This window comes from Helianthus annuus, chromosome 10 (genome assembly GCF_002127325.2).
Source record: "Helianthus annuus cultivar XRQ/B chromosome 10, HanXRQr2.0-SUNRISE, whole genome shotgun sequence".
Classification (NCBI taxonomy): domain Eukaryota; kingdom Viridiplantae; phylum Streptophyta; class Magnoliopsida; order Asterales; family Asteraceae; genus Helianthus; species Helianthus annuus.
The window spans coordinates 94,969,980-94,996,491 of NC_035442.2; the positions used below are offsets into that span (position 1 = coordinate 94,969,980).

A 26,512-nucleotide genomic window follows, 5' to 3' on the forward strand; every position below is an offset into this window, starting at 1 on the left:
AGATTTTCAACTCGTGAAAATGCATCGAACCGTGTCCTCATCGTTCCGGTCTCGATCTCTCCATTAAACTCCTCTCTTTTCTTCCTAAAATTATGGCCCTTCGGAAGGAATCTTCGATGTCCCATGTATACAGTTTTCTTGCAATTTTATAACCATATTAAGCTTGTCTCATCTTCACAAACAGGACAAGCTTTCTTACCCTTCGTACTATATCCTGACAAATTGCCATATGCTGGAAAATCATTTATTGTACAGAAAATCATGGCATGCAATTGAAAGTGTTCTTTCTTGTAGGCATCATATACTTCTACACCCGAATCCCAAAGAGTTTTTAAGTCATCAATTAAAGGAGACAAATACACATCAATATCATTACCAGGTTGTCTAAGACCTTGAATCAACAACGACATCATAATGTATTTCTGTTTCATGCATAACCACGGTGGAAGATTGTAGATGCATAAAAGAACCGGCCACGTACTACGACGACTGCTCATGTTCCCAGGATTGATCCCGTCTGAACTAAGCCCAAACCGTATGTTTCTCATCTCCTTCCCGAATTCAGGATACTTGTTATCAGTGGTTCTCCACTGAGGTGAATCCGCCACATGCCTTATTTTTTGGTCAATTACACGTTCATCCGAATGCCAACGTAATAATTTTGCTTCTTTTCTTTTGAAAATAACCATTTCAACCTCGATATAATGGGGAGATACCACAACATTTTAGCTGGTGGTCCTTTTTTTCACATCATCGTCAGCGTCGTCCGAATCTTTTAGTCGTTTATACCTGGATGCACCACACTTAACACATTTATGTTCATTTGCATACTGCTTTCTGTATAATATACAATTATTTGGACATGCATGTATTCTTTCAACTTCCAATCCCATCGGACATGTGACACCTATGTCACTTCAACCATCAAACAAATACCAAACCAATGAAATATTATAATTCATACTTGGGATTTGTATAAATATGTGTATTTGCACATATCAATTCTTATTCGATTTCGAGCTTTAAATCGCTTTCTAGAAGGTTATATGCGATCTGATGCGTAAATATAACCAGTTTAATGCAACAAACACTCCGGAATAGTGACATGGGCTTAACATACCTTAAATAACCTTTACATAACTTAGAAATAAGTTTTGGATGGTTTGGTGTGTCGAAATCAAGTTTATTCGCTTACAGGGACTAATTTCGACAAACTGTGAAAGTATGCTGATTCATATTGTAACGAGCATTCCGGAACTTGATCATAAGTTAAATATGCCCTAAATATCCTTTACATAGCTTAGAAATAGGCTTTGAGGTGTTTGGTGGGCAAAAATAAACTTTCTTGATCAATAGGGACTAAAAGCGTCAAAAAGTGCATAAGTTTGCATTTTCGCGCATATCTTACGTTCTGAATATATCCGGACATCCAAAAATTTATGTAATAATTAAAATATTTTATTTTAGTTGTCACACCCCGACCACGTAAAACAACAAAACGTGGCGGAAACGTCGGGGAGTGTTGTAACAGAATTATTGTTTCACAACCATGGATTAAACAAATTTCGTTTTATTAAATTAAATGAGTTACAATGTCTTAACAACAAGGAAACACAACATAATTAACTAGTCTTGCATCTTTTAATGTCACTAAGGCCTTGTCCATTCCTACGTGAGCATACACCAATATCATCATCATATATCACCAACTATTGTACCTGAAACACATGTGAAAATACGTCAGCATAAAAATGCCGGCGAGTACATAGGTTTTGTTGAATTAGGATTCATGACTTATAAGTTGAGAAAAAGTTGTTTAACAAAAGTCAGTCATGATCCTTGTAAAAAGTTTTGTTTTATAAATCGTTTGAAAAGTGATGATAGATATGTATAGTAAAAAAAACGATGTAAGGTTAAATAAATAACCAAATAAAATGAGTTTGTGTAAAACAAACTGTTTTGTAAAACAAGCCTTGTGAAAAATATGTTATTTGTGTAAAAATGTATAAGTCCAAATTGAATGAATTAAATAACGCTACGGCATGTAATATAATACAAGCACTTATATATAGGAAGTACCAGCGGCGTATCCACCATGCTTATATCACATTACATATGTCTCGTTACTTAAATCACTTACCCAAACAAAACTCCAATGTAAATTGCCCATGTCTAAACCAATTGTCAAATGTCTTTGTGAAAACAATGTCAAAATGTTTATGTCAAAATGTAGTCCATGGAATGTGTATATCGATATCAAAATGTCTATGTCAAATGTCAATCAAATAATATGTAAACATAATGTCATGTATGGCAAGTGTAATATGTATCAACTAAACCATAGGTAAAAATGTACAAACAATGTACTAAGTATGCGACAAATGGGCATTCATAGCATGTGATGTAAAATGTACTAAGTATGATGAACATACAAAGCATGAAATGTCATGTAAAACGATGTACTAAGTATGCACACAATGGGCATACATAGCAAAAACATAGTGAAATCATGTACTAATAGTGTACTAATGAAAATAGCAAGTGTATGATATAAAACATGGAAAGCACGAAAGTAACAAGTAGGCACATGTGTTTCACCCCAAAATGTTTGGAAAATAGTAAAAGAGGGGACTATGTACTCACTTGAGGGTGCTTAGAAATCTTGAACAACAACCAAACAAAGCTAGAGGGATCACGGAAAGCAAACGACACCTAATATAGGTAACTACATTAATAATCGGACCCAACGGAGGATCGGGTAGTATGAGGGTACGTAAACCAAATAAGTGTGGGAACTTATGTAATATGGTTTAACAATGCCTACATACTAAAACAAAACCTAACCTAAGTGCTTACGACCCGATATGACCCGTTTAGGTAGCTTATGCTACTTTAACGCGTCGTTCGCGTAAAACGCGTTCGGAACGCCTAACTAGTCCTATGACAAGTAATATATGCCTTAACATGTCTAATATTATTGTCTAATCAGTTTAGATGTCAAAACTTAGGTTACATATGCTTAAAATGAATTTATGCGTAAAAAGGGCATTTTGGTAATTTTCCTAAGGCATAAGAATTACTTATCATACAACTACTTAAACGACGTGACCATAAGGTATAACCTTAAAAGGTTATTTCATATACAACTTTGGTCACCTAAAGTGTTTGGTCGGATCCTAATGATCGACCAAATGGGTCGGGTTCGAAAGTATAAGCGATTGATTAGATCGCTTACCTTTACGACCCTAAACAAGCACAAATCTAAAAGCGACAAGCTAAACATGCTAGAACATGTTTAGTAAAGTTAGAAAATAGATTTGGTATAAAAAAAAAAACGGTTTTGATACCCTAGAGTAGTTTGGTTATAAAATACGCGAGGAAACGCATTTTGGCCGAAACTACGACTCGTCACTGAGCCTAGATAACGTGGAAATCAGTTGGTATAGTCACTAGGGACTATAACCATTGTGATTACGCTCACGTTATGAAGTTCAAACAAACTTTGATTTGACCATAAAATGGTCAAAGCATAAAGTCAAACGCAGTTTGACTTTAACGATAGAAACGAACGAAAAACGCGAAAGATTACTTACAGAAAGTCCAAGCAAGCAAATCTTGATCCAAATAGCTCAGGTATGAAGCAATGGCTTCAACTTAGAGCACATTAGATCAGATTTGTGTGAGAAGATTGAATGAACCATGGTGGGTATTTATAGGAAATGGACCACCGTTAGGATCGTTTATCGGGAAACGTGCTTCAATCTCAACCTTACATGTGCACCCCTTGTTTTATGAAACCATGGGAGCCTTAATATGAGCCCATGGTATTGAAAATACCATTAAATACCAGCCCATGGTTTTGCAAAACCATGGGTTAAAACCATTAACATTTCAAAATTGGACTAGGTTCATTGAATCTGGTCAGAAATTTCAAAAATGGTCCATGCACTTGTAAAACTTGATTTTTGGCACTTTTAAGCCCCGTTAACCCCATTTCAAAGCTTTAAAATGATGTTAAAGTATAGGGAACTTAAAATATGCTCAAAAACATATCGGCTGTCGGTTCCTTTGGTCGTACGATCGCGTTATTTGCTTAATTACGACGGAAGTCGTAACGAAAGCAAAAACTATCCAAATTAAGCGACGAATGGAATTTTATCATGCCAAACACTAAAATAAAATATTTTAATGCTTACATAAATTTTTGGAAGTCCGGAAGTATTCAGAACGTAAAATATGCGCGAAAATGCAAACTTATACACTTTTTGACGCTTTTAGTCCCTGAATGAGCATAAAGTTTGTTTTTGCGCACCAAACACCTCAAAGCCTATTTCTAAGCTATGTAAAGGATATTTAGGGCATATTTAACTTATGATCAAGTTCAAGAAGGTCTGTTACAGTATAAATTTACATACTTTCGCAGTTTGTCGAATTTAGTCCCTGTAAGCGAATAAACTTGATTTCGGCATACCAAACCATCCAAAACTTATTTCTAAGTTATGTAAGGGTTATTTAAGGTATGTTGGGACTATGGCACTGTTCCGGAGTGTTTGTTGCATTAAACTGGTTATTTTTACGCATCAGATCGCGTATAACCTTCCAGAAAGCGATTTAAAGCCCGAAATCGAACAAGAATTAATATGTGCAAACGATACACATATTTATACAAATCCCAAGTATGAAACACAATATTTCATTGGTTTGGTATTTGTTTGATGGTTGAAGTAACACGGGTGTCATAGTCTCCCCTACTTTAGGAAATTTCGTCCCAAAATTTATTTAGAGGAAATTTGTGAGGGCTTGAAACATGAAGTTGAAAAGACCAAACGAGTAATCCTGTGGTGATTTAACTAGACTTCAATAGAGTCCCTTTAACTAGGTCACCAAAGGATCTTTTTAACTAGATTAACAAACAATCTCTTGAACTAGACCACCCAAGGGCCTCATTAACTATATCAACACATGATATCTTTAACTAGATTGCCGAACCAAAGCAAAGCTGTTGCAAACCCTGCTGCTGCTTAACCTCTAAATTCTGCTTCATGTGTCGCCTTGGCATATCTAGTATCTCAACCTCATGAACTTTCTACCTTGTGTATCGACTTAAGCACATCTAGTGCAAGGTGTCGAAACACCTCTCGTTACACAAATTCCAAAATCCAAAATAGGATCTTTCTATCCTCATAATTAGATCCCCGTGGATAAATATCGCTTAAATCGGAGCCCTTAATTGAATTATTCGTATGCCTTAATACGTATATAACAATTCAATAAGGACAAAGCCGAATTCCTATTAAGATCTTTCTATCTCCATAGTTAGATTCTTGAAGATGTTTAAAGTGCCAAATGAAATCCACGGATTGGATTCCTGGCATGCTTTAATACCCGTGTCCAAAGATAACAAATTAATGATCAAGTTAAACAATTATGTGATTATATGTGCTTATGTGATTCCTTTTATGTCTTGTGTTTTTGTGTAATCTGAATTTTCGTTATCCAAATCCTCATAGAATCTTCCATATTTCCATATGAGGGATTCATAGTAGGATATCCAAACTATCTTAAATCCTTAATGGACTTCTACGTTGTAGTTAAATCCCTTAGGTTATGAAGTACTATTCTATAATTGGACCCCTTGAGTGGTCTAGTTAAACAGATTAATTCAAAAATCTGGTTAGGATATATCATGTAATGATATAATTGAAAAGATCCCTTAAGTGGTCTGTTTAAGGAGATCATACGACGGTCTGGTTAAGAAGATCATGTGTTGATCTAGTTAAAAAGATCGTTCGTTGATCTAGTTAAAAAGATCCTTTGGTGGTCTAGTCAAGTCGCTTCATGTTTATTTAATTGATTTTTCCCCTACGCATTATGAAATGAGTTGTGTAGACTGTGCAAGGAATTACGTAATTATGGATGCATACATAATTATGGAATTCAGTGCCCAGAAACCACAACAAGTTTTGTCATGCGTTAATACCTATAGTGACAAGAATAACGATACAGGAACAATGTAAAAATGGGCATGGTGGATACGCCGCTGGTACTTCCTATATATAAGTGTTCCTTATTACATTGAGAACGTAGCGTTATTTAAGTTACTAGAAGTCCTAAAGCTTGACCAATGTTATTTTTCACTCTCCAATTCTGATTTCAAGCACACACAAGTTTCCTATGATAAGTCTTCATGAGAAACGTTCTTCTGTCCATAGTTCAAAACTCCATGTTTTGTTACTACAAGGACTTCACTTTGATAGTTGACAATTTCGCTAAAAATCCAAACATGGCCCAAAGTTTTACTTAGGGTTCGAGGGATTCATTCGAAAGCGAAACCATCACTGTTGTCTTCACAAGTTTCAACTAAAATTAAATTTCGGGACGAAATTTCCTAAAGTAGGGGAGACTGTGACACCTGTGTCACTTCAACCATCAAACAAATACCAAACCAATGAAATATTTTATTTCATACTTGGGATTTGTATAAATATGTGTATCGTTTGCACATATCAATTCTTATACGATTTCGAGCTTTAAATCGCTTTCTGGAAGGTTATATGCGATCTGATGCGTAAATATAACCAGTTTAATGCAACAAACACTCCGGAATAGTGACATAGGCTTAACATACCTTAAATAACCTTTACATAACTTAGAAATAAGTTTTGGATGGTTTGGTGTGTCGAAATCAAGTTTATTCGCTTACAGGGACTAATTTCGACGAACTGCGAAAGTATGCCGATTCCAACTGTAACGAGCATTCCAGAACTTGATCATAAGTTAAATATGCCCTAAATATCCTTTACATAGCTTAGAAATAGACTTTGAGGTGTTTGGTGCGCAAAAATAAACTTTCTTGATCAATAGGGACTAAAAGCGTCAAAAAGTGCATAAGTTTGCATTTTCGCGCATATCTTACGTTCTGAATATATCCGGACATCCAAAAATTTATGTAATCATTAAAATATTTTATTTTAGTGATTTGCATTATAAAATTCCATTCGTTGCGCAATTTGGATCCTTTTTGCGTTCGTTACAACTTCCGTCGTAATTTACCCAACAACGCAATCGTACGACCAAACGAGCGGACATCCAAGATATATTTGAGCATATTTTAAGTCCCCTATACTTTAACTTCATTTTAGAGCTTTGAAATGGGGTTAACGGGGCTTAAACATGTCAAAAATGCATCGAAAACCAAGTTTGGGGCTTTAGGGACTAAAACTGCCATTTTTGAAAGTTACTGACCTGGAAGGTCCTTACGGACCGTATGGACCTTTGCTTATGGTCTGTAAGCAGTCCCCAGGTTAGCAGAATCATGTTTACAGCCTGTTCCAGCTGTTCCCCTCAATTGCACATGGTTTTGAAGTATATATGGGCTCTTTTGGGGGCTCCCATGGTTTTAGAATTCAGTGGGTGCAAGTGTATGGCTTGGATCGAAGCTCGGTCTTCAAGAAACGATCTTAACGGCTGTATGAAAACTATAAATACCCCCACCATCTTCACTCTCAAACTCACACCTTGGTTCTGAAATTTCTCTAAGTTGATGTGTTTATCACTTCATATCTGAGAATATTTGGAATCAAGCTTCTGTTCTTGGACCCTTTGTAAGTATTCTTTCATTCTTTTACGCGTTTTTATCGTGAAAGTCAAACTTTGTTTGACTTTCTACATTGACCAGTTTATGGTCAATACGAAGTTCGTTTGAACTTCGCAACGTGAGCGTAATCACAATGGTTATAGTCCCTAGTGACTATACCTACTGATTACCACGTTGTTTAGGTGTAGTGACGAGTCGTAGTTTCGGCAAAAATGCGTATTCTTGCGTATTTTGTAACCAAACTACTTTTAGGTATCAAACCTGTTTGTTTTGATACCAAACCTGTTTTCTAAATTCGTTAAACATGTTTTAACATGTTTAGCTCGTCACTTTAGGTTTAGTGCTTATGTAGGGTCGTAAGGTAAGCGATCTAAACAATCGCTTATACTTACAATCCCGACCCGTTTGGTCGATCATTAGGATCCGACCAAACACATTAGGTGACCATAGTTGTATAGGGAATATCCTTTCGAGGTTATACCTTATGGTCACGTCGTTTAAATAGTTATATGATAAGTAGTTTATATGCCTTAGGAAAATGACCAAAATGCCCTTTTTATGCGTAATTGATATTTAAACATATGTAACCCAAACTTTTGTCACTTAACTAATTATGCAACATAATTAAACATGTTTAGGCATATAATACTTGTCATAGGACTAGTTAGGCATTCTGAACGCGTTTTATGCGAACGACGCGTTAAAGTAGCATAAGCTACCTAAACGGGTCGTAATGGGTCGTAAGCACTTAGGTTAGGTTTCCTTTTAGTATGTAGGCTTTGTTAAACCATATCATATGAGTTCCAGTACTCATTTGGTTTACGAAACCTCATCCTATCCGATCTTCCGATTTAGGTCCGGTTTATTTACATAGTTACCCATATTAGGTGCCGTTTGATTTTCGTGATCCCTCTAGCTTGCTTGGTAGTTGTTCAAGACTTCTAAGCACTCTCAAGTGAGTACATAGTCCCCTCTTTTATTGTTTTCAAATTTTTTGGGTTGAAATATGTGTACCTAATTGTTATGTTCATGATTTCAAAAGTATAATTGATTATACATATTAGTACTTATCTTTTGATAAACTGAATGATTATTTATGGTTTAAACTCTAATTTTTCAAAGATTATAAAATTAATTGTTGGATACTACTTATTTTATGTTCACCAGACCGGTTGGTAGTATGATATAGCGCTATAGATTTGACACCCCATATCTGTTGTCATGGAATGTCAGAAACCGATTTATTTTTATCCAAATAGGGATTTCCTTTGTGGTATTCCTATAGTCTCCAAGGTGTAGTTTGATACACTAGGTTTGGTTGAATTCTTAAATCACATTTTTATGGTATATTTTTGTATACCCCCAAAAGTATAGTTTGATATACTCTCATATGTGATAATGTACAAAACTGACATATAATTATAAAACCAAAATATATTTTGATATGTTATTTATAAAACCAAAACATAGTTTGATATGTTATTACTAAAACCAAAACATAGTTTAATATGTTATTTATAAAACCAAAACATATTTTGGGGTTATTTATAAAACCAAAACATAGTTTAATATGTTATTTATAAAACCAAAACATAGTTTAATATGTGATTTATAAAACCAAAACATAGTTTAATATGTTATTTATAAAACAAAAAACATAGTTTAATATGTTATTAATAAAACCAAAGTATACTTTTGATATACTACTGAAAATTATTATTTTACCAACTAAAGTATATATTTAATATACAATTTGTTTAGCGATTGGTTTTTGGTTAGTGTTTAGATAACGGGACGGGTGTAATGTGATGAAAACATGGTAGATACGCCGCTAGTACTTCTTATATATAAGTGTTTTCATCACATTACATACCGTGGCGTTATTTAGTACACTTGGGTTAACGATTTTGGAACTAAAATATATTTTAATGTATTACTTATTCGACTTTCTTAAAACCGAAGTATATTTTTATATATATACTATAAACCTTTTTATCAAAATATTGTTTTATAAACAATATACCTTACACAAATTTATTTTATTTAGTTATTTATTTACCTATGTATTATTATTTTATATCATCTGATTTCTTATAAATTTTAGTATAATTTATAAAAGAAAACATTTTACAAGGATCATGACTACTTTTGTTAAAACATTATTTTAAAACTTATAAGTCATGAATCCTAATTATAATAAAACCTATGTATCTTACAGGCATTTTTATGCTGACGTACCTATTTTTACACATGTTTCAGGTGCTGTTATGTGATGATTGATGATGTATGCTACACTTAGGATGGACTCGTACCTTAGTGACTTTAAAACTTGAAAGATAATATTTATTTGTCTGATTTGTAATAAAACAATGAGTTCAATAATTCAATAAAACGAAATTATTTAATCCATGATTGTGAAAAAATGATTATGTTACAACACTCCCCGACGTTTCCGCCACGATTTGTTGTTTTACGTGGTCTGGGTGTGACAGGACACATCAACTTTTTTGCTTGGTATGTCGAAACTGGTAATTCATTGTCTTCCGGAAGCATGTCATGCAAAAGCACTAATAAATTTGTGAAACTTTTATCACTCCATCCGTTTTTTTACTTCAAGTTCAACAACTTCAACACAGCATCAAGTTTCTTAAATTTAGAACCGATATATAATGGTTTTTCTTCATCTTCAAATAGTGGTTGTAAATTTTCTTTTTCAGCATCACCCATATTAGTCTCCATGTCATTTAACATATCATTTAAATTGTCATTAGGGTTATTTGAATGGTCATCAACGTATAATGAGTCGTTGTTGTATGTACTATCATTAATGTCTAAAGTGGTCGACGAGGTGCTAAAATCAACTAGTGACTCTCCATGCCTTGACCAACACTGATATTGAGGCATAAAACCATATTCGAACTAATGGAACTCTATTTCATTGGTACCATTATAATATCTAAGGTTTTCACATTTGGCACAAGGACAACAAATCAAACGACTTCCTTTCTTTACGCGATGTGCTTCGGCAGCCTTAATAAAACTTCGAACACCCACTGTATAAGTTTTGGATACACACGAAATTTTATACATCCAATAATCACGATCCATCTGAAATTATATAATATATTAAAGAAGAACTTTTTGATACCCTTAGTAAAAGAAAGTTTTAACAAGAAATTAAAAAGCCAAAAAGGGAGTGAGAGTTTGACTAAGGAATGCACTTTCGTGTATCATACATTTTGTTGTGAAATTATTATGCTATGTTTTATTTTTTATTACATGTTTTTGTTATGTAAGTTTTGCCGCCTTTCCTTTTTTCGAACATTATTTACTTCTCGCACGGTGAGTTTCCTACTAGTTTAAAATAAACAAAATAAGTGTGTATATAAGACTATGGGGTATGGGGCGGGGGTGTCACACCCCAACCGATGGCGGAATCATCGGGGCGCGGCACTAGGCGAATCAGATTGTTCAACAGAATCCATAACAACTATATTGCGACAGTACTTAATACGTTCATTATCCCATACTAATAAACAATACATTCACATAAGTTATCACAGATTTCTTGTCCTCTCGAACAATACAAATCCGACAACATAGAATTTAGGCGAGTTTATAGACTTCCTAGCTTGATTAGATGTAGACGGCGACTAAACCTGCAACATACGTTAAAACAACGTCAATACAAAAGTATTGGCGAGTATACAAGTTTTGATACTGTAGCGTAATTAGTTAAAAGTGCTGCGAATTACCAAATACATAAACGAGATACCTTAACATATATGCATATAAGACAGATACTACCAGCTAAGTCACTTGAGCTGCGATTACGATTGCTATTCATCCTAACTAGACCCCGTCGGGTGCTATAGTACTATACTAGTTAAGGCGGGACCTCGCGAGTATAAGTCCTAACACATATGTAACTAGCATCACGTGTAAATATGCATAACAGTTATTCGCAAGTGATAGTCAGTTTGATTGAATAATTCGTTTTGATAAATTCGATTTAATAGGAATGTATATTACCCCCAAAATGCGATAAAAAGGGGTTCGAGTATACTTACAGTCGGTGTTCAGCAAGTAATCACAACTTGGTTGGATTGAAGGGAACGCGTCTGAGATTAGCCTGATTACAGATTGATAGCGTAAGCGTTGGATAATGCGTTAAACGATGACGGTGAACCAAGCGTCGGATGGCAATCCGATCGAATGGCCACTCGATCGGGTGGCAATCCGTTCGGATGGTCATCCGATCGGATGGCCATTCGATTGGATTGTCACCTCGTTTGGTAAGGATGTGTTTGTGTGTGATGGCTTGCTTTTGAAGTTTTCGTTGTAGTATTATGAAAACAGAGAAGTATCTCTACTTTTCAGGTCGTTCGATCGAACAGCGGTCCGATCGGGCGACAATCCGATTGGTAGGACACCTTAGTGAGAACAAGTTCACAGTAGTTTGTCACTCGATCGGATTGCAATCCGATCGGGTGGCAATCCTTTTGGAATCTCATTATGTTGAAAATTTTTTAAGTCCAAAACGTCACACGATCGGACGGTCACTCGATTGGGTGGCAATTCGATTGGGTGGTAATCCGTTTCAATGTTCAGATCCCTTGAATAGTTTGAGAAAAAGTTCAAGTATGGAACCAAGTGCAGCTTGATCGGACGGCCGGTCGATCGGGTGGCAATCCATTCCGACGGTCTGATTGTCCTAACCCTTGTTTCCGTTTGAAGTGTTGTAGCTTTGAATGAGATGTTTTGATATCTTGCTTGAACAACAGGACCCTTATCTCGTCCCAAGTGACTCGGCCGAACAGGAATCACCCTAGTCCGAACAGTTCACGGTTCGAGTCAGTTGTTCATATTCAAACCCAAAATCAGTAATCTCTTGAATAGAATACTGATCTTGAACCAACACAACACTAAGAGTGAGTAGGAGGTCAGAACAAGCTCCGATTCCATCGGTTTTGAGTGTATTGAGTGTAAAAGAGTTGAAAGGAAGTTAGAAACCATCTTTCAATTCCTTTTCACCATGAATATGTTCAGATCTATTCAAGATCTTTGTTTATTTATGTGGAAATCGTTCAGATCTAAGTTGTTCGTGGTGGAATGAGGCCAACACTTGAAGTTCATAAGAACTCCATGATGACATCATCCCAGAACGCCTCAAATCCATTGATTTCACTGTTAAAAGTTAAGATTCGAAAGAGAAGATGGTGGAGAAGTGCGTGTAGATCATAGAAGTAAAAGATTTGGGGTAGAAACTTACAAGAATCGCAAGAAATCGAGAGAAAATAGTCCCAAAGCGTGCTGGTCGGGCGTGAGTTGTCACATCACTTGAACAGTAATGTGACAAGGGCTATTTATAGGTGGAGAGGAGGAGAGGTGAAGAAGTGCCATGGATCGGGTGGCAGTCCGTGTCACACCCCCAAAATCCACCTGCGGAGTATCACCGCTTGGGAGCGTGACATGACCAGGATCAAGCCACCAATCATATTGAACATGTAATTAAATAGTAAAAGTTATCCATCAATACGAAAGGTGTTTATCAAAACCAACAAAGTAAATATAGCGGAAGCATTAATGTAGAAAACCCAACATAAGTATTAACGTTTGAAATGTCAATAGTGTTTAATAATTAACCACGATACTTTGCCCACAACGACTCGCCCCTCCTTGTGCAAGCTCCAAAAGTACCTAAGGTCCTGCAAGGCATGCAGCAGAGAGTCAACAACTAGTTGAGCGAGTTCACAGAAAGTAAATGCGTAATAGTAAGTTCATGAGTATCAGGTGGCTCTACTGGGCCGATATAGGTTTCTATTGGTGGGGGCTTCCCATGTTATTAATCCACTAGACTATGCGTTACCATAAGTGTTCTACATATCCCGAGAACAGTAATACGTACAATTTACGTAGGATTTACGTAAGTATCCTTCACAACCGAGGATAGGGGTACGTGGGGGTTTACGTAGGTTTTACGTAAGTGCCTGACACAACCGAGGCAGTAGTGAGTATCCGTTCACGTAGGTTTTACGTGAGTGTCCTTCGCAACCTGAGGACAGTGAGTAACTTAGGTATACGTAGGTTTTACGTATGTATCCTGCACAACCGAGGACGATGGTATAGTAGTCTAGTAATGGTATCCGTATGAATTTATTCAACCTTATCCCTTCAATCCCATTCCCAACACCCTGGGAATCCCATGCCTTGGTAAGAGTGTGAACTCACCTTGGGTTGCTCGGCAGATACACAGACAAGTTAAATCAAGCTATTTGGCGGTCAACCACGTCCTACCATGGTTACCATATAAGTTAGGTTCGTATTCAAGTATAGCCCGTATGTTCTACACGTATGGTAACAAGTATAAGCATGGCATGCACAAATATTCATAGCAGTTCAAAGGCAATCACGTAAACAGTCCAAGTATCCGGCCCAAACAGTTGGGCTCGTAACAGTGCAAGGTCCAAACAGTGTGCATGTGTAACTGGTCTCGAGTCGCAACAAAGGAGATCTCGACTTGTGCCTATATCACTCGAGACTAGGTGGTCTCGAGTCAGGTCTCGAGTCGCAACGGGACTCGCAATGCAGGTCTCGGGTCGTCATGTTCAGGTCGAGATCACACGGTCCCGAGTCGCAACCGGACCCGCAACCGTAGTCTCGTGTTGTGCTGTTTGTGGTCTCGAGTCGAGACTGTGAGATCTCGACTCACAATTTATGTCGCAACTAGGTGTGTAACTGATTTCCTGATTTGCAGCTTATGATTTCCGTGATATCAGCAAACATCTTTGGCAGTTTCCCAAATCAGATCAAATCAACAGTTAATCCATATTCAAGCATGTTCATAATCATCATCAAGAACAATCATCAATTAACAACTTTTAACAGTTTCTGGTCATCCATTAATCGATCAAAACAAGATTTGTAACATCTAAATCGTATGAACCCTAATCATGAACAAGCTTGAATAATAATACCTTTCCATCAACAATCAATCCGATCTAACCCTATAACGTAACAACCTCAAAGCCGACCAACTCTACTACCCGAAACAATGACATATCATCCGATTGACATAAACATATAGCCAATTTTAACAAACATTCGGTTTACAATCAACTTAACAAAATCCAAACAACATATTGCGAGACATCCGATTTATCATGCAAACAACCCTACTCATGAAATCGAACACATAATCATATACAATCAAAACATCATCTATTAAAGCAAACAACATCAAACACTAACCGGTTAAGAGTGGATGAGGGTGATCCGAATAAAGATCCTCGATATAGGGGGATGTTCGGCTGCCTTTGATTCCGGTCGAGAGAGGGAGAGAGTATGTGTTCTAGGGTTTGTGTGTGTGTAGTGGTTTTTGCAAGTAAATGAAAATCTAAACCCCTAATGGGTATGTGTTTGCGAATCAAGGGGAGTGGGCCGAATCCCATCACTTGGGCTGCCCTCGGTCCGTGTGCAAGTGTAAAGCCCGAATGGCTTGTGCGATTGATTGTGCACGTTGTGCGGTTCGGTTCATGTAACACGTATACTCATTCACATATCACCTAGTCATGCATTCATTCAATAAGTACTATTCACATAAGCACGTAACGTTACACAAAAATTGGTTCGAATTACGAGTTGTCACATTATCCCCAACTAAAAAGAAATTTCGTCCCGAAATTTGGTATGCACTCACTGAGGAAGCTAGGTAAGTTGTATTGTTTACTGGTTTTCCTGGGGTGTCACAGTCCGATCAGGTGGCAGTCCGATCGGGTGGCAATCCGATCGGGTGGCCACTCGATCGGTGGTCTCCGGCGAATTGCGTTTCGATGTTTCGTTTTGTTCGTTAAGCTTCGCGATAGTTTGGTCACACATCTTCATACCCACATTCATATATTTATTATAATTAGTCACACAAGGGTCATATATATATCATATTGCAAAGTCTGAGTTGCGATAATCGAGTTGCGCGTTTCGAATATGCATTGCGTTGGGACACATCACGGCTATCGAGGAGGGTAGAATAGGTCCTCACTCAACGTTATCATATTGCCCGAAGCATGTCTTCAAGAGTTTGGATTGTTCGCTCAGACTGCCCATCCGTCTGAGGATGATATGCTGTGCTCATGTCTAACCGTGAGCCGAAGGATTTGTGCATTGCTTGCCATAGCTCTGACGTGAATCGTGCATCCCGATCCGAAATGATGGAAGTGGGCACCCCGTGCCTCGAAACAACTTCTTTAAGGTAGATGTCTGCGAGAGTGGAGAACTTATCCGTTTCCTTTATAGCTAGGAAGTGTGCAGACTTGGTGAGTCGATCCACGATTACCCATATGGTATCATTCCCACGCTGAGATCTAGGTAGGCCTGTAACGAAATCCATGGAAATTTCTTCCCATTTCCATTGCGGTATCTTGGGTTGCTGAAGTAGGCCCGCTGGTTTCTAGTATTCCACCTTGACTCTCGCACAGGTCAAGCACTTGCTGACATAGGTAGCGATGTGGGCCTTCATGCTAGGCCACCAATAAGTAGTTCTGATGTCGTGGTACATTTTGTCCGATCCTGGATGTACCGAGTAGCGAGACTTGTGAGCTTCATCCATTACAAGTTCGCGTAGACCGCCATAAAGTGGGACCCAAATACGCCCCGTTACATAGTAGGCGCCGTCTGCCTTCTGTTCTAGTCGTTGCCTTGAGCCGCGTAGGGCTTCTGCCCTTACGTTTTCTGGTTTCAATGCCTCTGCCTGTGCATCTCGTATCTGTGCAGGAAGGCTAGACTGAATCGTAAGCTGCAGCGCTCGCACGCGCCGAGGTAAAGTGTCTTTCCGACTGAGAGCGTCAGCCACAACATTGGCTTTGCCTGGATGGTACTTGATGGCGCATTCGTAATCGTTCAGTAGTTCGACCCATCGTCGTTGACGCATGTTCAATTCCTTCTGCCTGAAGATATGCTCGAGACTCCTGTGATCGGTGTAAATTGTGCACTTGGTACCGTACAGGTAGTGTCGCCATATCTTGAGCGCGAAGACAACAGCTCCCAGCTCTAAATCGTGCGTCGTGTAATTTCGTTCATGTATCTTAAGTTGACGTGAAGCGTAAGCGATAACCTTATCCCGTTGCATCAATACACATCCAAGACCCTGGATGGATGCATCACAATAGACCACAAAATCGTCCGTGCCCTCTGGCAATGAGAGGATAGGTGCACTACAAAGTCTATCCTTTAAGTGCTGAAAAGCAGTTTCCTGCGTGTTGCCCCAACGGTAGGTGACACCCTTCTGTGTCAGTAGTGTAAGCGGCTGAGCAATCTTTGAAAAGTCTTTAATAAACCGTCTGTAGTAACCCGCCAAACCCAAGAATTGGCGTATTTCCGTTGGCGTACGAGGTGCAGGCCAGTTCCTGATCGAGTCTACCCTGGATGGATCGACATGGATCCCATCCTTGTTTACCACATGGCCTAGAAAGTGGACTTCACGAAGCCAGAAGTCGCATTTCGAAAACTTAGCGTACAGCTGTTCCTTTCGAAGAAGTTCCAGAATAAGGCGTAGGTGCTGCTCGTGTTCCTCCTGACTCTTGGAGTAGATCAGAATGTCGTCGATGAAAACAATGACGAACTTGTCAAGATAGGGTTTGCACACCCTGTTCATAAGGTCCATAAACACGGCAGGTGCGTTCGTTAACCCGCACGGCATGACAAGAAACTCGTAGTGGCCATAACGAGTTCTGAATGCGGTTTTGGAGACGTCCTCATCCCGGACTCTCAGCTGATGATAACCAGACCTCAAGTCTATCTTGGAGTAGTAACACGACCCTTGCAACTGGTCGAATAAGTCGTCTATGCGTGGAAGAGGATAACGGTTCTTCACCGTTACCTTGTTCAGTTCACGGTAGTCGATGCACATTCTGAACGTACCGTCTTTCTTTCTCACGAATAACACTGGAGCTCCCCAAGGCGAAGAGCTTGGACGAATGAAGCCCTTTTCCAAGAGCTCTTGTAGCTGCTTTGACAGTTCCTCCAATTCTGATGGAGCTAGACGATATGGTGCGCGAGCTATGGGCGCTGCTCCTGGAGCGAGCTCGATTTGAAATTCGACCTGACGGTGAGGCGGTAATCCAGGTAAATCTTTAGGAAACACCTGAGGGTAGTCGCGTACAACTGGAATATCCTCCAGTTTCTTTTCCTTCACTGATGCATCTGAAACGAGTGGCAAGATTGCGGTGTGACCCTTCCGCAGACACTTCTGAGCCTTCAAGAAAGAGATGATGCTAACCACAGCACCACTCTTGTCGCCTTGGACTTCGAGAGGTTCTTGACCAGTACGGGGAATGCGAATGATCTTCTCACTGCATAAGATTTCAGCCTGATGCTGGGATAACCAATCCATCCCAATAACGATATCAAAACTTCCCAAGACTATGGGAATAAGGTCGATCGAGAATGTTTGACCGGCTAAGACGATACTACAGCCCCTGACTATTTGCGTGGCTTCTAAACTCTTACCATTAGCTAGTTCTACGACGTGTTTGGTGTTTAGAGGTGTTGATGTACGTTTTAACAATTTACTCATTTTCAAAGACATGTAACTTGTATCCGCACCCGAATCAAACAAAGCAGTAACATAAATGTTGTCGAGAAGAAACTTACCCATAACGACGTTGGGATCATTCCTGGCATCACCCTGCCCCAACACAAACGCACGACCCTTTGCCTCGTTGCCGTTGTTGTTTCCCCCGTTGTTGTTGTTGCCATTGCCCTGATTGTTGTTATTGTTGTTGTTGTTGTTCCTGTTCAGCTGAGGACAGTGCCTTTTGAAGTGACCTTCAGCACCACAATGAAAACATCCCTTATTGCCCTGATGCTGATTCTGCTGTGCTTGGGGTTGCTGCTGATTCTGGTTCGCAGGTCGAGGGCTTCTACAATCCTTGGCCTCATGACCCATCTTGAGGCATCTTTGACAGCGACCCTTGTTACACTGGCCACTGTGGTGTCTGCCGCAATTGTTGCACTTTGGGAGGTTCCCTCGATATCCGCCCTGCCTGTGACTACCTGAAGAGTGCTGGCTGGGACTCTGATAACTGTCAGTCTTTCGCTGCTGGGCCTGAGACTGAACTGAAGCTGATCCCTTGCTGGAATCCCCATCCCATTTTCTCTTACTGTCACTGGGAGTAGCAGGAGTAGCTGAAGTAGTAGCGGTAGCAGTAGCGCTGATACGTTTAGGCAGTCTGCTCTGATCCACTGCCTGGTCTGTGATGCGGTGAGCGAGGCGTTGTATAGCCTGGATGTTATCAAGATTAGCCGAAGTAACATGGCTCTGGATCTCTGGCGCCAACCCTCTGAGATACAACTTAATGCGCTTAACTGGAGGGTCCACCATAGTTGGACACAGCACGGCCAGTTCGTTTGACCTTTTGGTATAAGCTTCGATCTCTGACCCAGTCATCTTCAAGTGATAAAGCTCGTCCTCCAACTTATGGATGTCTTCCCGAGTGCAGTACTCTCTCTTGATCAGTTCCTTGAAATCATTCCAGGGTGTGGCGTTAGCAGCTGCCAACCCTAAAATCTGAACTTGGGCGTTCCACCAAGTTAGTGCTATTCCTTCTAGCGTGCCAGTGGCGTATTTCACCCTGCGAGCCTCAGGGCATTCACACATCTCGAACACAGACTCGAGCTTTTCAAACCAGTGGAGGAGTCCAACCGCTCCTTCAGTGCCACTAAAGGTACTTGGACGACAGTCCATGAAGTTCTTGAAAGTGCAGACTGGTTGCTGTGCTGGTTGACCTATTGTGTACAAATAGGACAAAGTTTAATTACAAAGGCTATTTTAGGAGTGTAGGATCTAAAGATCCTAGTGTGTGCTATAACCACAGGATATACCTCCTGCTTGTGCGGCTGCAAGTGCCGCAGCAACTTGAGCTTGAACGAGAGCCTCTAGCTGGGCTTGAGTCATGTTAATTCGTCCAGACATGATCTTCATTGTAAAAGTAGCGTAAGTGAGAATGGTTCGCGAGTAGGGCGATGACAGAAAAGCGTAAGCACGTAGGTATTCTCATGTAATAGTATCATGTGTATCTAAGTGTACTACGAGCAAAGTTCTATACGTTTCTAGCAAGCAGGTAATAAACATAAACCTTATTACATAAGATGTCGAGTCTTGCACGTGGAGCGAAGCGTCGTTGTGGATCGTTGAGAGCACTGTTCTGGTTATAGTCTGGTTTTAATAAAACGTTTCCCATATTAAAACCGAGTTCTCTATAACCAATGGCTCTGATACCAATCTGTCACACCCCCAAAATCCACCTGCAGAGTATCACCGCTTGGGAGCGTGACATGACCAGGATCAAGCCACCAATCATATTGAACATGTAATTAAATAGTAAAAGTTATCCATCAATACGAAAGGTGTTTATCAAAACCAACAAAGTAAATATAGCGGAAGCATTAATGTAGAAAACCCAACATAAGTATTAACGTTTGAAATGTCAATAGCGTTTAATAAATAACCACGATCCTTTGCCCACAACGACTCGCCCCTCCTTGTGCAAGCTCCAAAAGTACCTAAGGTCCTGCAAGGCATGCAGCAGAGAGTCAACAACTAGTTGAGCGAGTTCACAGAAAGTAAATGCGTAATAGTAAGTTCATGAGTATCAGGTGGCTCTACTGGGCCGATATAGGTTTCTATTGGTGGGGGCTTCCCATGTTATTAATCCACTAGACTATGCGTTACCATAAGTGTTCTACATATCCCGAGAACAGTAATACGTACAATTTACTTAGGATTTACGTAAGTATCCTTCACAACCGAGGATAGGGGTACGTGGGGGTTTACGTAGGTTTTACGTAAGTGCCTGACACAACCGAGGCAGTAGTGAGTATCCGTTCACGTAGGTTTTACGTGAGTGTCCTTCGCAACCTGAGGACAGTGAGTAACTTAGGTATACGTAGGTTTTACGTATGTATCCTGCACAACCGAGGACGATGGTATAGTAGTCTAGTAATGGTATCCGTATGAATTTATTCAACCTTATCCCTTCAATCCCATTCCCAACACCCTGGGAATCCCATGCCTTGGTAAGAGTGTGAACTCACCTTGGGTTGCTCGGCAGATACACAGACAAGTTAAATCAAGCTATTTGGCGGTCAACCACGTCCTACCATGGTTACCATATAAGTTAGGTTCGTATTCAAGTATAGCCCGTATGTTCTACACGTATGGTACACAAGTATAAGCATGGCATGCACAAATATTCATAGCAGTTCAAAGGCAATCACGTAAACAGTCCAAGTATCCGGCCCAAACAGTTGGGCTCGTAACAGTGCAAGGTCCAAACAGTGTGCATGTGTAACTGGTCTCGAGTCGCAACAAAGGAGATCTCGACTTGTGCCTATATCACTCGAGACTAGGTGGTCTCGAGTCAGGTCTCGAGTCGCAACGGGACTCGCAATGCAGGTCTCGGGTCGTCATGTTCAGGTCGAGATCACACGGTCCCGAGTCGCAACCGGACCCGCAACCGTGGTCTCGTGTTGTGCTGTTTGTGGTCTCGAGTCGAGACTGTGAGATCTCGACTCACAATTTATGTCGCAACTAGGTGTGTAACTGATTTCCTGATTTGCAGCTTATGATTTCCGTGATATCAGCAAACATCTTTGGCAGTTTCCCAAATCAGATCAAATCAACAGTTAATCCATATTCAAGCATGTTCATAATCATCATCAAGAACAATCATCAATTAACAACTTTTAACAGTTTCTGGTCATCCATTAATCGATCAAAACAAGATTTGTAACATCTAAATCGTATGAACCCTAATCATGAACAAGCTTGAATAACAATACCTTTCCATCAACAATCAATCCGATCTAACCCTATAACGTAACAACCTCAAAGCCGACCAACTCTACTACCCGAAACAATGACATATCATCCGATTGACATAAACATATAGCCAATTTTAACAAACATTCGGTTTACAATCAACTTAACAAAATCCAAACAACATATTGCGAGACATCCGATTTATCATGCAAACAACCCTACTCATGAAATCGAACACATAATCATATACAATCAAAACATCATCTATTAAAGCAAACAACATCAAACACTAACCGGTTAAGAGTGGATGAGGGTGATCCGAATAAAGATCCTCGATATAGGGGGATGTTCGGCTGCCTTTGATTCCGGTCGAAAGAGGGAGAGAGTATGTGTTCTAGGGTTTGTGTGTGTGTAGTGGTTTTTGCAAGTAAATGAAAATCTAAACCCCTAATGGGTATGTGTTTGCGAATCAAGGGGAGTGGGCCGAATCCCATCACTTGGGCTGCCCTCGGTCCGTGTGCAAGTGTAAAGCCCGAATGGCTTGTGCGATTGATTGTGCACGTTGTGCGGTTCGGTTCATGTAACACGTATACTCATTCACATATCACCTAGTCATGCATTCATTCAATAAGTACTATTCACATAAGCACGTAACGTTACACAAAAATTGGTTCGAATTACGAGTTGTCACATTATCCCCAACTAAAAAGAAATTTCGTCCCGAAATTTGGTATGCACTCACTGAGGAAGCTAGGTAAGTTGTATTGTTTACTGGTTTTCCTGGGGTGTCACAGTCCGATCAGGTCGCAGTCCGATCGGGTGGCAATCCGATCGGGTGGCCACTCGATCGGTGGTCTCCGGCGAATTGCGTTTCGATGTTTCGTTTTGTTCGTTAAGCTTCGCGATAGTTTGGTCACACATCTTCATACCCACATTCATATATTTATTATAATTAGTCACACAAGGGTCATATATATATCATATTGCAAAGTCTGAGTTGCGATAATCGAGTTGCGCGTTTCGAATGTGCATTGCGTTGGGACACATCACGGCTATCGAGGAGGGTAGAATAGGTCCTCACTCAACGTTATCGTGAGTGTTAGTACGTGCGATGTGATGTGTTATAGTGATAAAGTATGCGTAATACGCGAAAATACTGCGAAATAGCGATGTATGCGATATAGCTACATTATGATCTGAATCTCTGGTTCTAGGCGTAACGAGTATAACGAGTAGTAACAATGCACGAATTGTTACAGGGGGTTGGGGCCTGGGTTGGGTACAAACGCCCAAGTCACCACCCCGGGTGGGCCTGGGTTTCGGCGTGGCCCCTTGGGCGGGGGTTTCAGCCCGGGCGTTGGGCGGGCCTAGCGGTCTTCCGTGGTCGGCTCTCATTGGCTAGGCTGGCTACGCTATAGGTGGCTAGGATTTAAATTCAAAAAACCACCGTTTGGCCAAGCCAAACCCATACCCCAACTACTATAGAACCCCCCACCGCCTGTCCACATCGCTACCCCAACCCTTCACCCCACCTACCCGAACCCGCTACTCACACTTGAAAAATGGCCACATGGACGCACGAGGAAGAGATATCACTTGTAACGAGCGTTGTGGAAGCGATGAAGGGCCGCCAACCCGGTGAGACCCGTTACTGGCCGGAAGCTTTCGCTAGCTACCGGCACAACGTGGGGAACGACCGACACAATCTAAACGCGTGCCAACACAAGTGGCGCGAACTATGACCGAAGCTCGACCATTTTAAAGCCTACTACGACAGCGTCCCGGGCGGTGATATAAGTCACGAAGACTGGGTGGCGGTGGCCAACATCGAGTTTCGGGGCAAGGAGCAGAAGCCGTTTGACAAGCTCGCCCTGTTCGAAATCTACCTAACGCTTAATTAGGGGTTTTTTTATATGTCTAATTATGTTTTTTTAGATTTGTAATCCTTTTTTTGTAGGATTTTGTAATTTTTAGGAAATTTTAATAATAATTTTAGGTTTTTCTTTTTTTAATTTTGTGTGTATTTTTATAATAATTGAAAAAAAGAATTATAACACGTGGCCAACCCATGCGGGCTAGCCACGCCCCGCCATACCAACCCAACATGCAACTGACCAGCGGTGTCCCTCGAAGTCCACGTGTCAACCCATGCTCCAAATCCCCACCTCACCATACCCCACGGTCTAAGACGGGGATCCTAACCATATTTACCTCCAAAACAAATTCCTAAAATTTTCACTTTCCCTCCGATATTAACTAAGTTTCCCTCATTCTTCAATTCGGTTTTCAAAAATTATCATCAACACCACCCTAACCCTAATTGAATCACACACATAGGTACTTATCAGCCACCATCGGAGGAAATATGCACTTTCTCTTTTGAGGTAACTTATTATTCAAAGTTCAAACTCTAGTTCGATAACAAGTTGCCAAATTATTATTCTTAGGTTTATAGATTTCAGAACTGTTTTTTTTTATATGCTAGAAGAGATGAAGTATTAATATGCGTATCAGAATTTATGTGAATGTTTTGGATTTAGTTGATCTGATTAGTTTTCTATTTTACTTAATTAATTGATAAATGTTGACTAGTTTAGTTGATTAATATGTGTATCGGAAGTATCAGAAGAGGGTCAATCATGGGTCGCTAAGCCCGTTAGGGGCCAAAGTTGTTTATTCATGGCATCGCGTCAAGGCAGCGTGGTTGCACAAATGATGGATCCAATGGGGACTCTATTCGGAAGTGTTCACGAGAAACAGAACGAAACCGGAAGCATGATCTTCCCAAATTTCGGAAGCATGTTTCATGGCGAACAACATAAAGCCGATAACTGGGATGTAGAGAGTAACCACGAAAAGGGGAACTTATCCGTGGACGAAACTAATGATAATGTAAAAAGCCCGCGTAATTCAACTGGTGTAGATAAAGACATGATTGCTCCTGTTTCTAGGAGTATGTTAAACGCAGGTCAGCCTAACGAGTCGAATAGTGTGATTATATAATGCACACATGCATTTTATTCTATTTAGTTGACTTGTAAAAAACTTTGTTTTAATTTTTGAACATTTTTCTTTTCTAGACATCAACGAGTGTGACGATAAAAGCAACCTCCATTGTTTTGGGCGTTGCATAATTATTAATATAGCAGGGAGCTACAACTGTACATGTTGGCCAGGATACACCGGTGATGCAAATATACCAGATGGTTGTCGACCAATCTCTAATGGTTCAAAATTTACAGTCATGGTATTCACATTAGGTGCGTGGTTCTTTATTAGTAACATCGGCCATCGGCCATGTTAAAACTTAATTACTTAGTAAATGGTCCAATATAGTTAGTGTTGTACCTATATATGTATGTATGTGTGTGTGACGTGACTTATGCCTAGCAGTATCTAAATGGAAAGATTTTTACATGTCTTGCCTTTGTTTGTCTTTCCCAAACCTGATTATTTTGCATTTTGTTTTAAGTTAACTGCTACTGATGAGATGATTTTTCCTTTTTTATTTCACATGCAGCTCTAGTGTTTGGTTTCCTGGCAACATTATTGGGGGTCACTGGAATTTTCTTTGGCATAACGTAGCCTACCCATTTGGTATCGGTGTAGGCTCCGGTTGCTCCATAGACGAGTCGTTTGACCTAACGTGCAACACGACTTACGACCCACCGAAGCTATTCACACTAGTACAGTTGTTTGACCTAAGACTGTTTTGTCTCGATTGCTTTCTAATGTGACCGACGAGTGTAAAGCTAGTTTGACTCAGGTACTTTGTTTATTATTGTCTTTCTATACCTAGAACAATCGGTTATTAATGTATGGTTTCTTGCAGGTAATTAAAATGTTTGAGGAGGGAAAACTTTTGTTTGAGAAGTATTGTTCACTTTAAGGGATATGATGGGCCTCGATCTTCTTGTACAAGCTGTAGCTATTGGTAAAGGAAAACAAGACCTTACTATCAAGACCAGAACGCGATTAAGAAGTAAAAAAGTTGAATCTACATGTTCGTCTCTTAAAACAGAAGAAATTGTTAATATTTTGGAAGATCGAATTGGATTAAGCAAAACGTGGCTAAATGAGTTCTTCTGGGCCACTGGGTGGCCTCGACTTTTGGCTAGAGGATGGCACTATGAAAAGGCTAGAAACTAGGCGTTCGAAAACTCGAAGAATTTAGTGTTTCTTGCACCTGGTGTGACAAAGTTTTCAAGGAGGGATCTGGTCAAAGGAAGTCAATATTTTGACTCGTTGACTGAAGTGCTAAATAACGTTGCATCTGAACCGCACCTTCTTGAACACAAACCTGACAAGGGCCGGTGAGTCGCGCCACATGAAACACACGGGTCAGATGATGAACAAGATTCAATGAAATGTACGGTTGTGGATACCAGTTTGGCTGGGCTTGTTAAAGTTAGAGAGCTCAAAAGTTTGACTGATTTTAGACCTACAGATATGCAAGCATCGGTTGGTGTTTCTGGAGAAAGCGAACATGACACAACAGAAGAATCTCAAAATGAAGATGTGAACCTTAACACACTGGAAAACACCAAAATGGATCTCCCTACAGATGGCAGCCAGCAAGAAAACTGAAGTTGGTATTTAAACAAAAAACAAAATGTCAAACTGTTGACGATATTAAAAATGACAACACTCGTGGTGAAGATGAAGATATGCTACATGTTCCAAACATCTTTACACGCACGTTACAATACTTTTCACTACATTAACAACGCTTAGGGTTGTAACAGTTCCAATCGTGCACATGTTAGATTTGAATTCGTTTTTTTGGCTGAAAAAGTTTATGTATCTAAATTTTAGTATATTGTTTGTACAAATAACTATCCAATAAGAAATTATATTTCATATATGTTCTTATGTGTTTTCTAACATTCTTAGTTTACTCATTTCAATATGGTATTCATCTTAAATATGAATGGTAACTTAAGAACATTAAAATTGTTTTTGGCTAAAGTCGGTGGGTAATGAAATTTACCCATTTGACATGTGATTGATCTAAGCAATCTGCACCACAGTTTCCCTTTTTGAGAACAAAACATATTTGCATTGTTTGCAATCTTTGACCTTTTTCATTCATAATTGCT

General features: G+C 39.7%; 1 protein-coding gene across 4 annotated transcripts; it reads left to right on the forward strand.

The window, feature by feature from the left end:
* The first annotated feature begins 23,659 nt into the window (after positions 1 to 23,659).
* Positions 23,660 to 26,277, forward strand: LOC110885358. Of its 4 annotated transcripts, none has more exons than XM_022133037.2 (5): positions 23,660 to 23,797; positions 24,011 to 24,381; positions 24,494 to 24,673; positions 24,934 to 25,179; positions 25,246 to 26,277. In XM_022133037.2, exons 2-4 carry the CDS (start codon positions 24,093 to 24,095, stop codon positions 24,996 to 24,998), a joined length of 534 nt encoding a protein of 177 aa, XP_021988729.1. In that variant the 5' UTR covers positions 23,660 to 23,797; positions 24,011 to 24,092; the 3' UTR covers positions 24,999 to 25,179; positions 25,246 to 26,277. The 4 variants fall into 4 exon arrangements, with proteins under 4 accessions (XP_021988729.1, XP_021988730.1, XP_021988731.1 ...); XM_022133038.2 differs by having other exon boundaries at positions 23,666 to 23,797; positions 24,034 to 24,381; XM_022133039.2 differs by having other exon boundaries at positions 23,666 to 23,797; positions 24,040 to 24,381.
* The last annotated feature ends 235 nt before the right edge of the window (positions 26,278 to 26,512 follow it).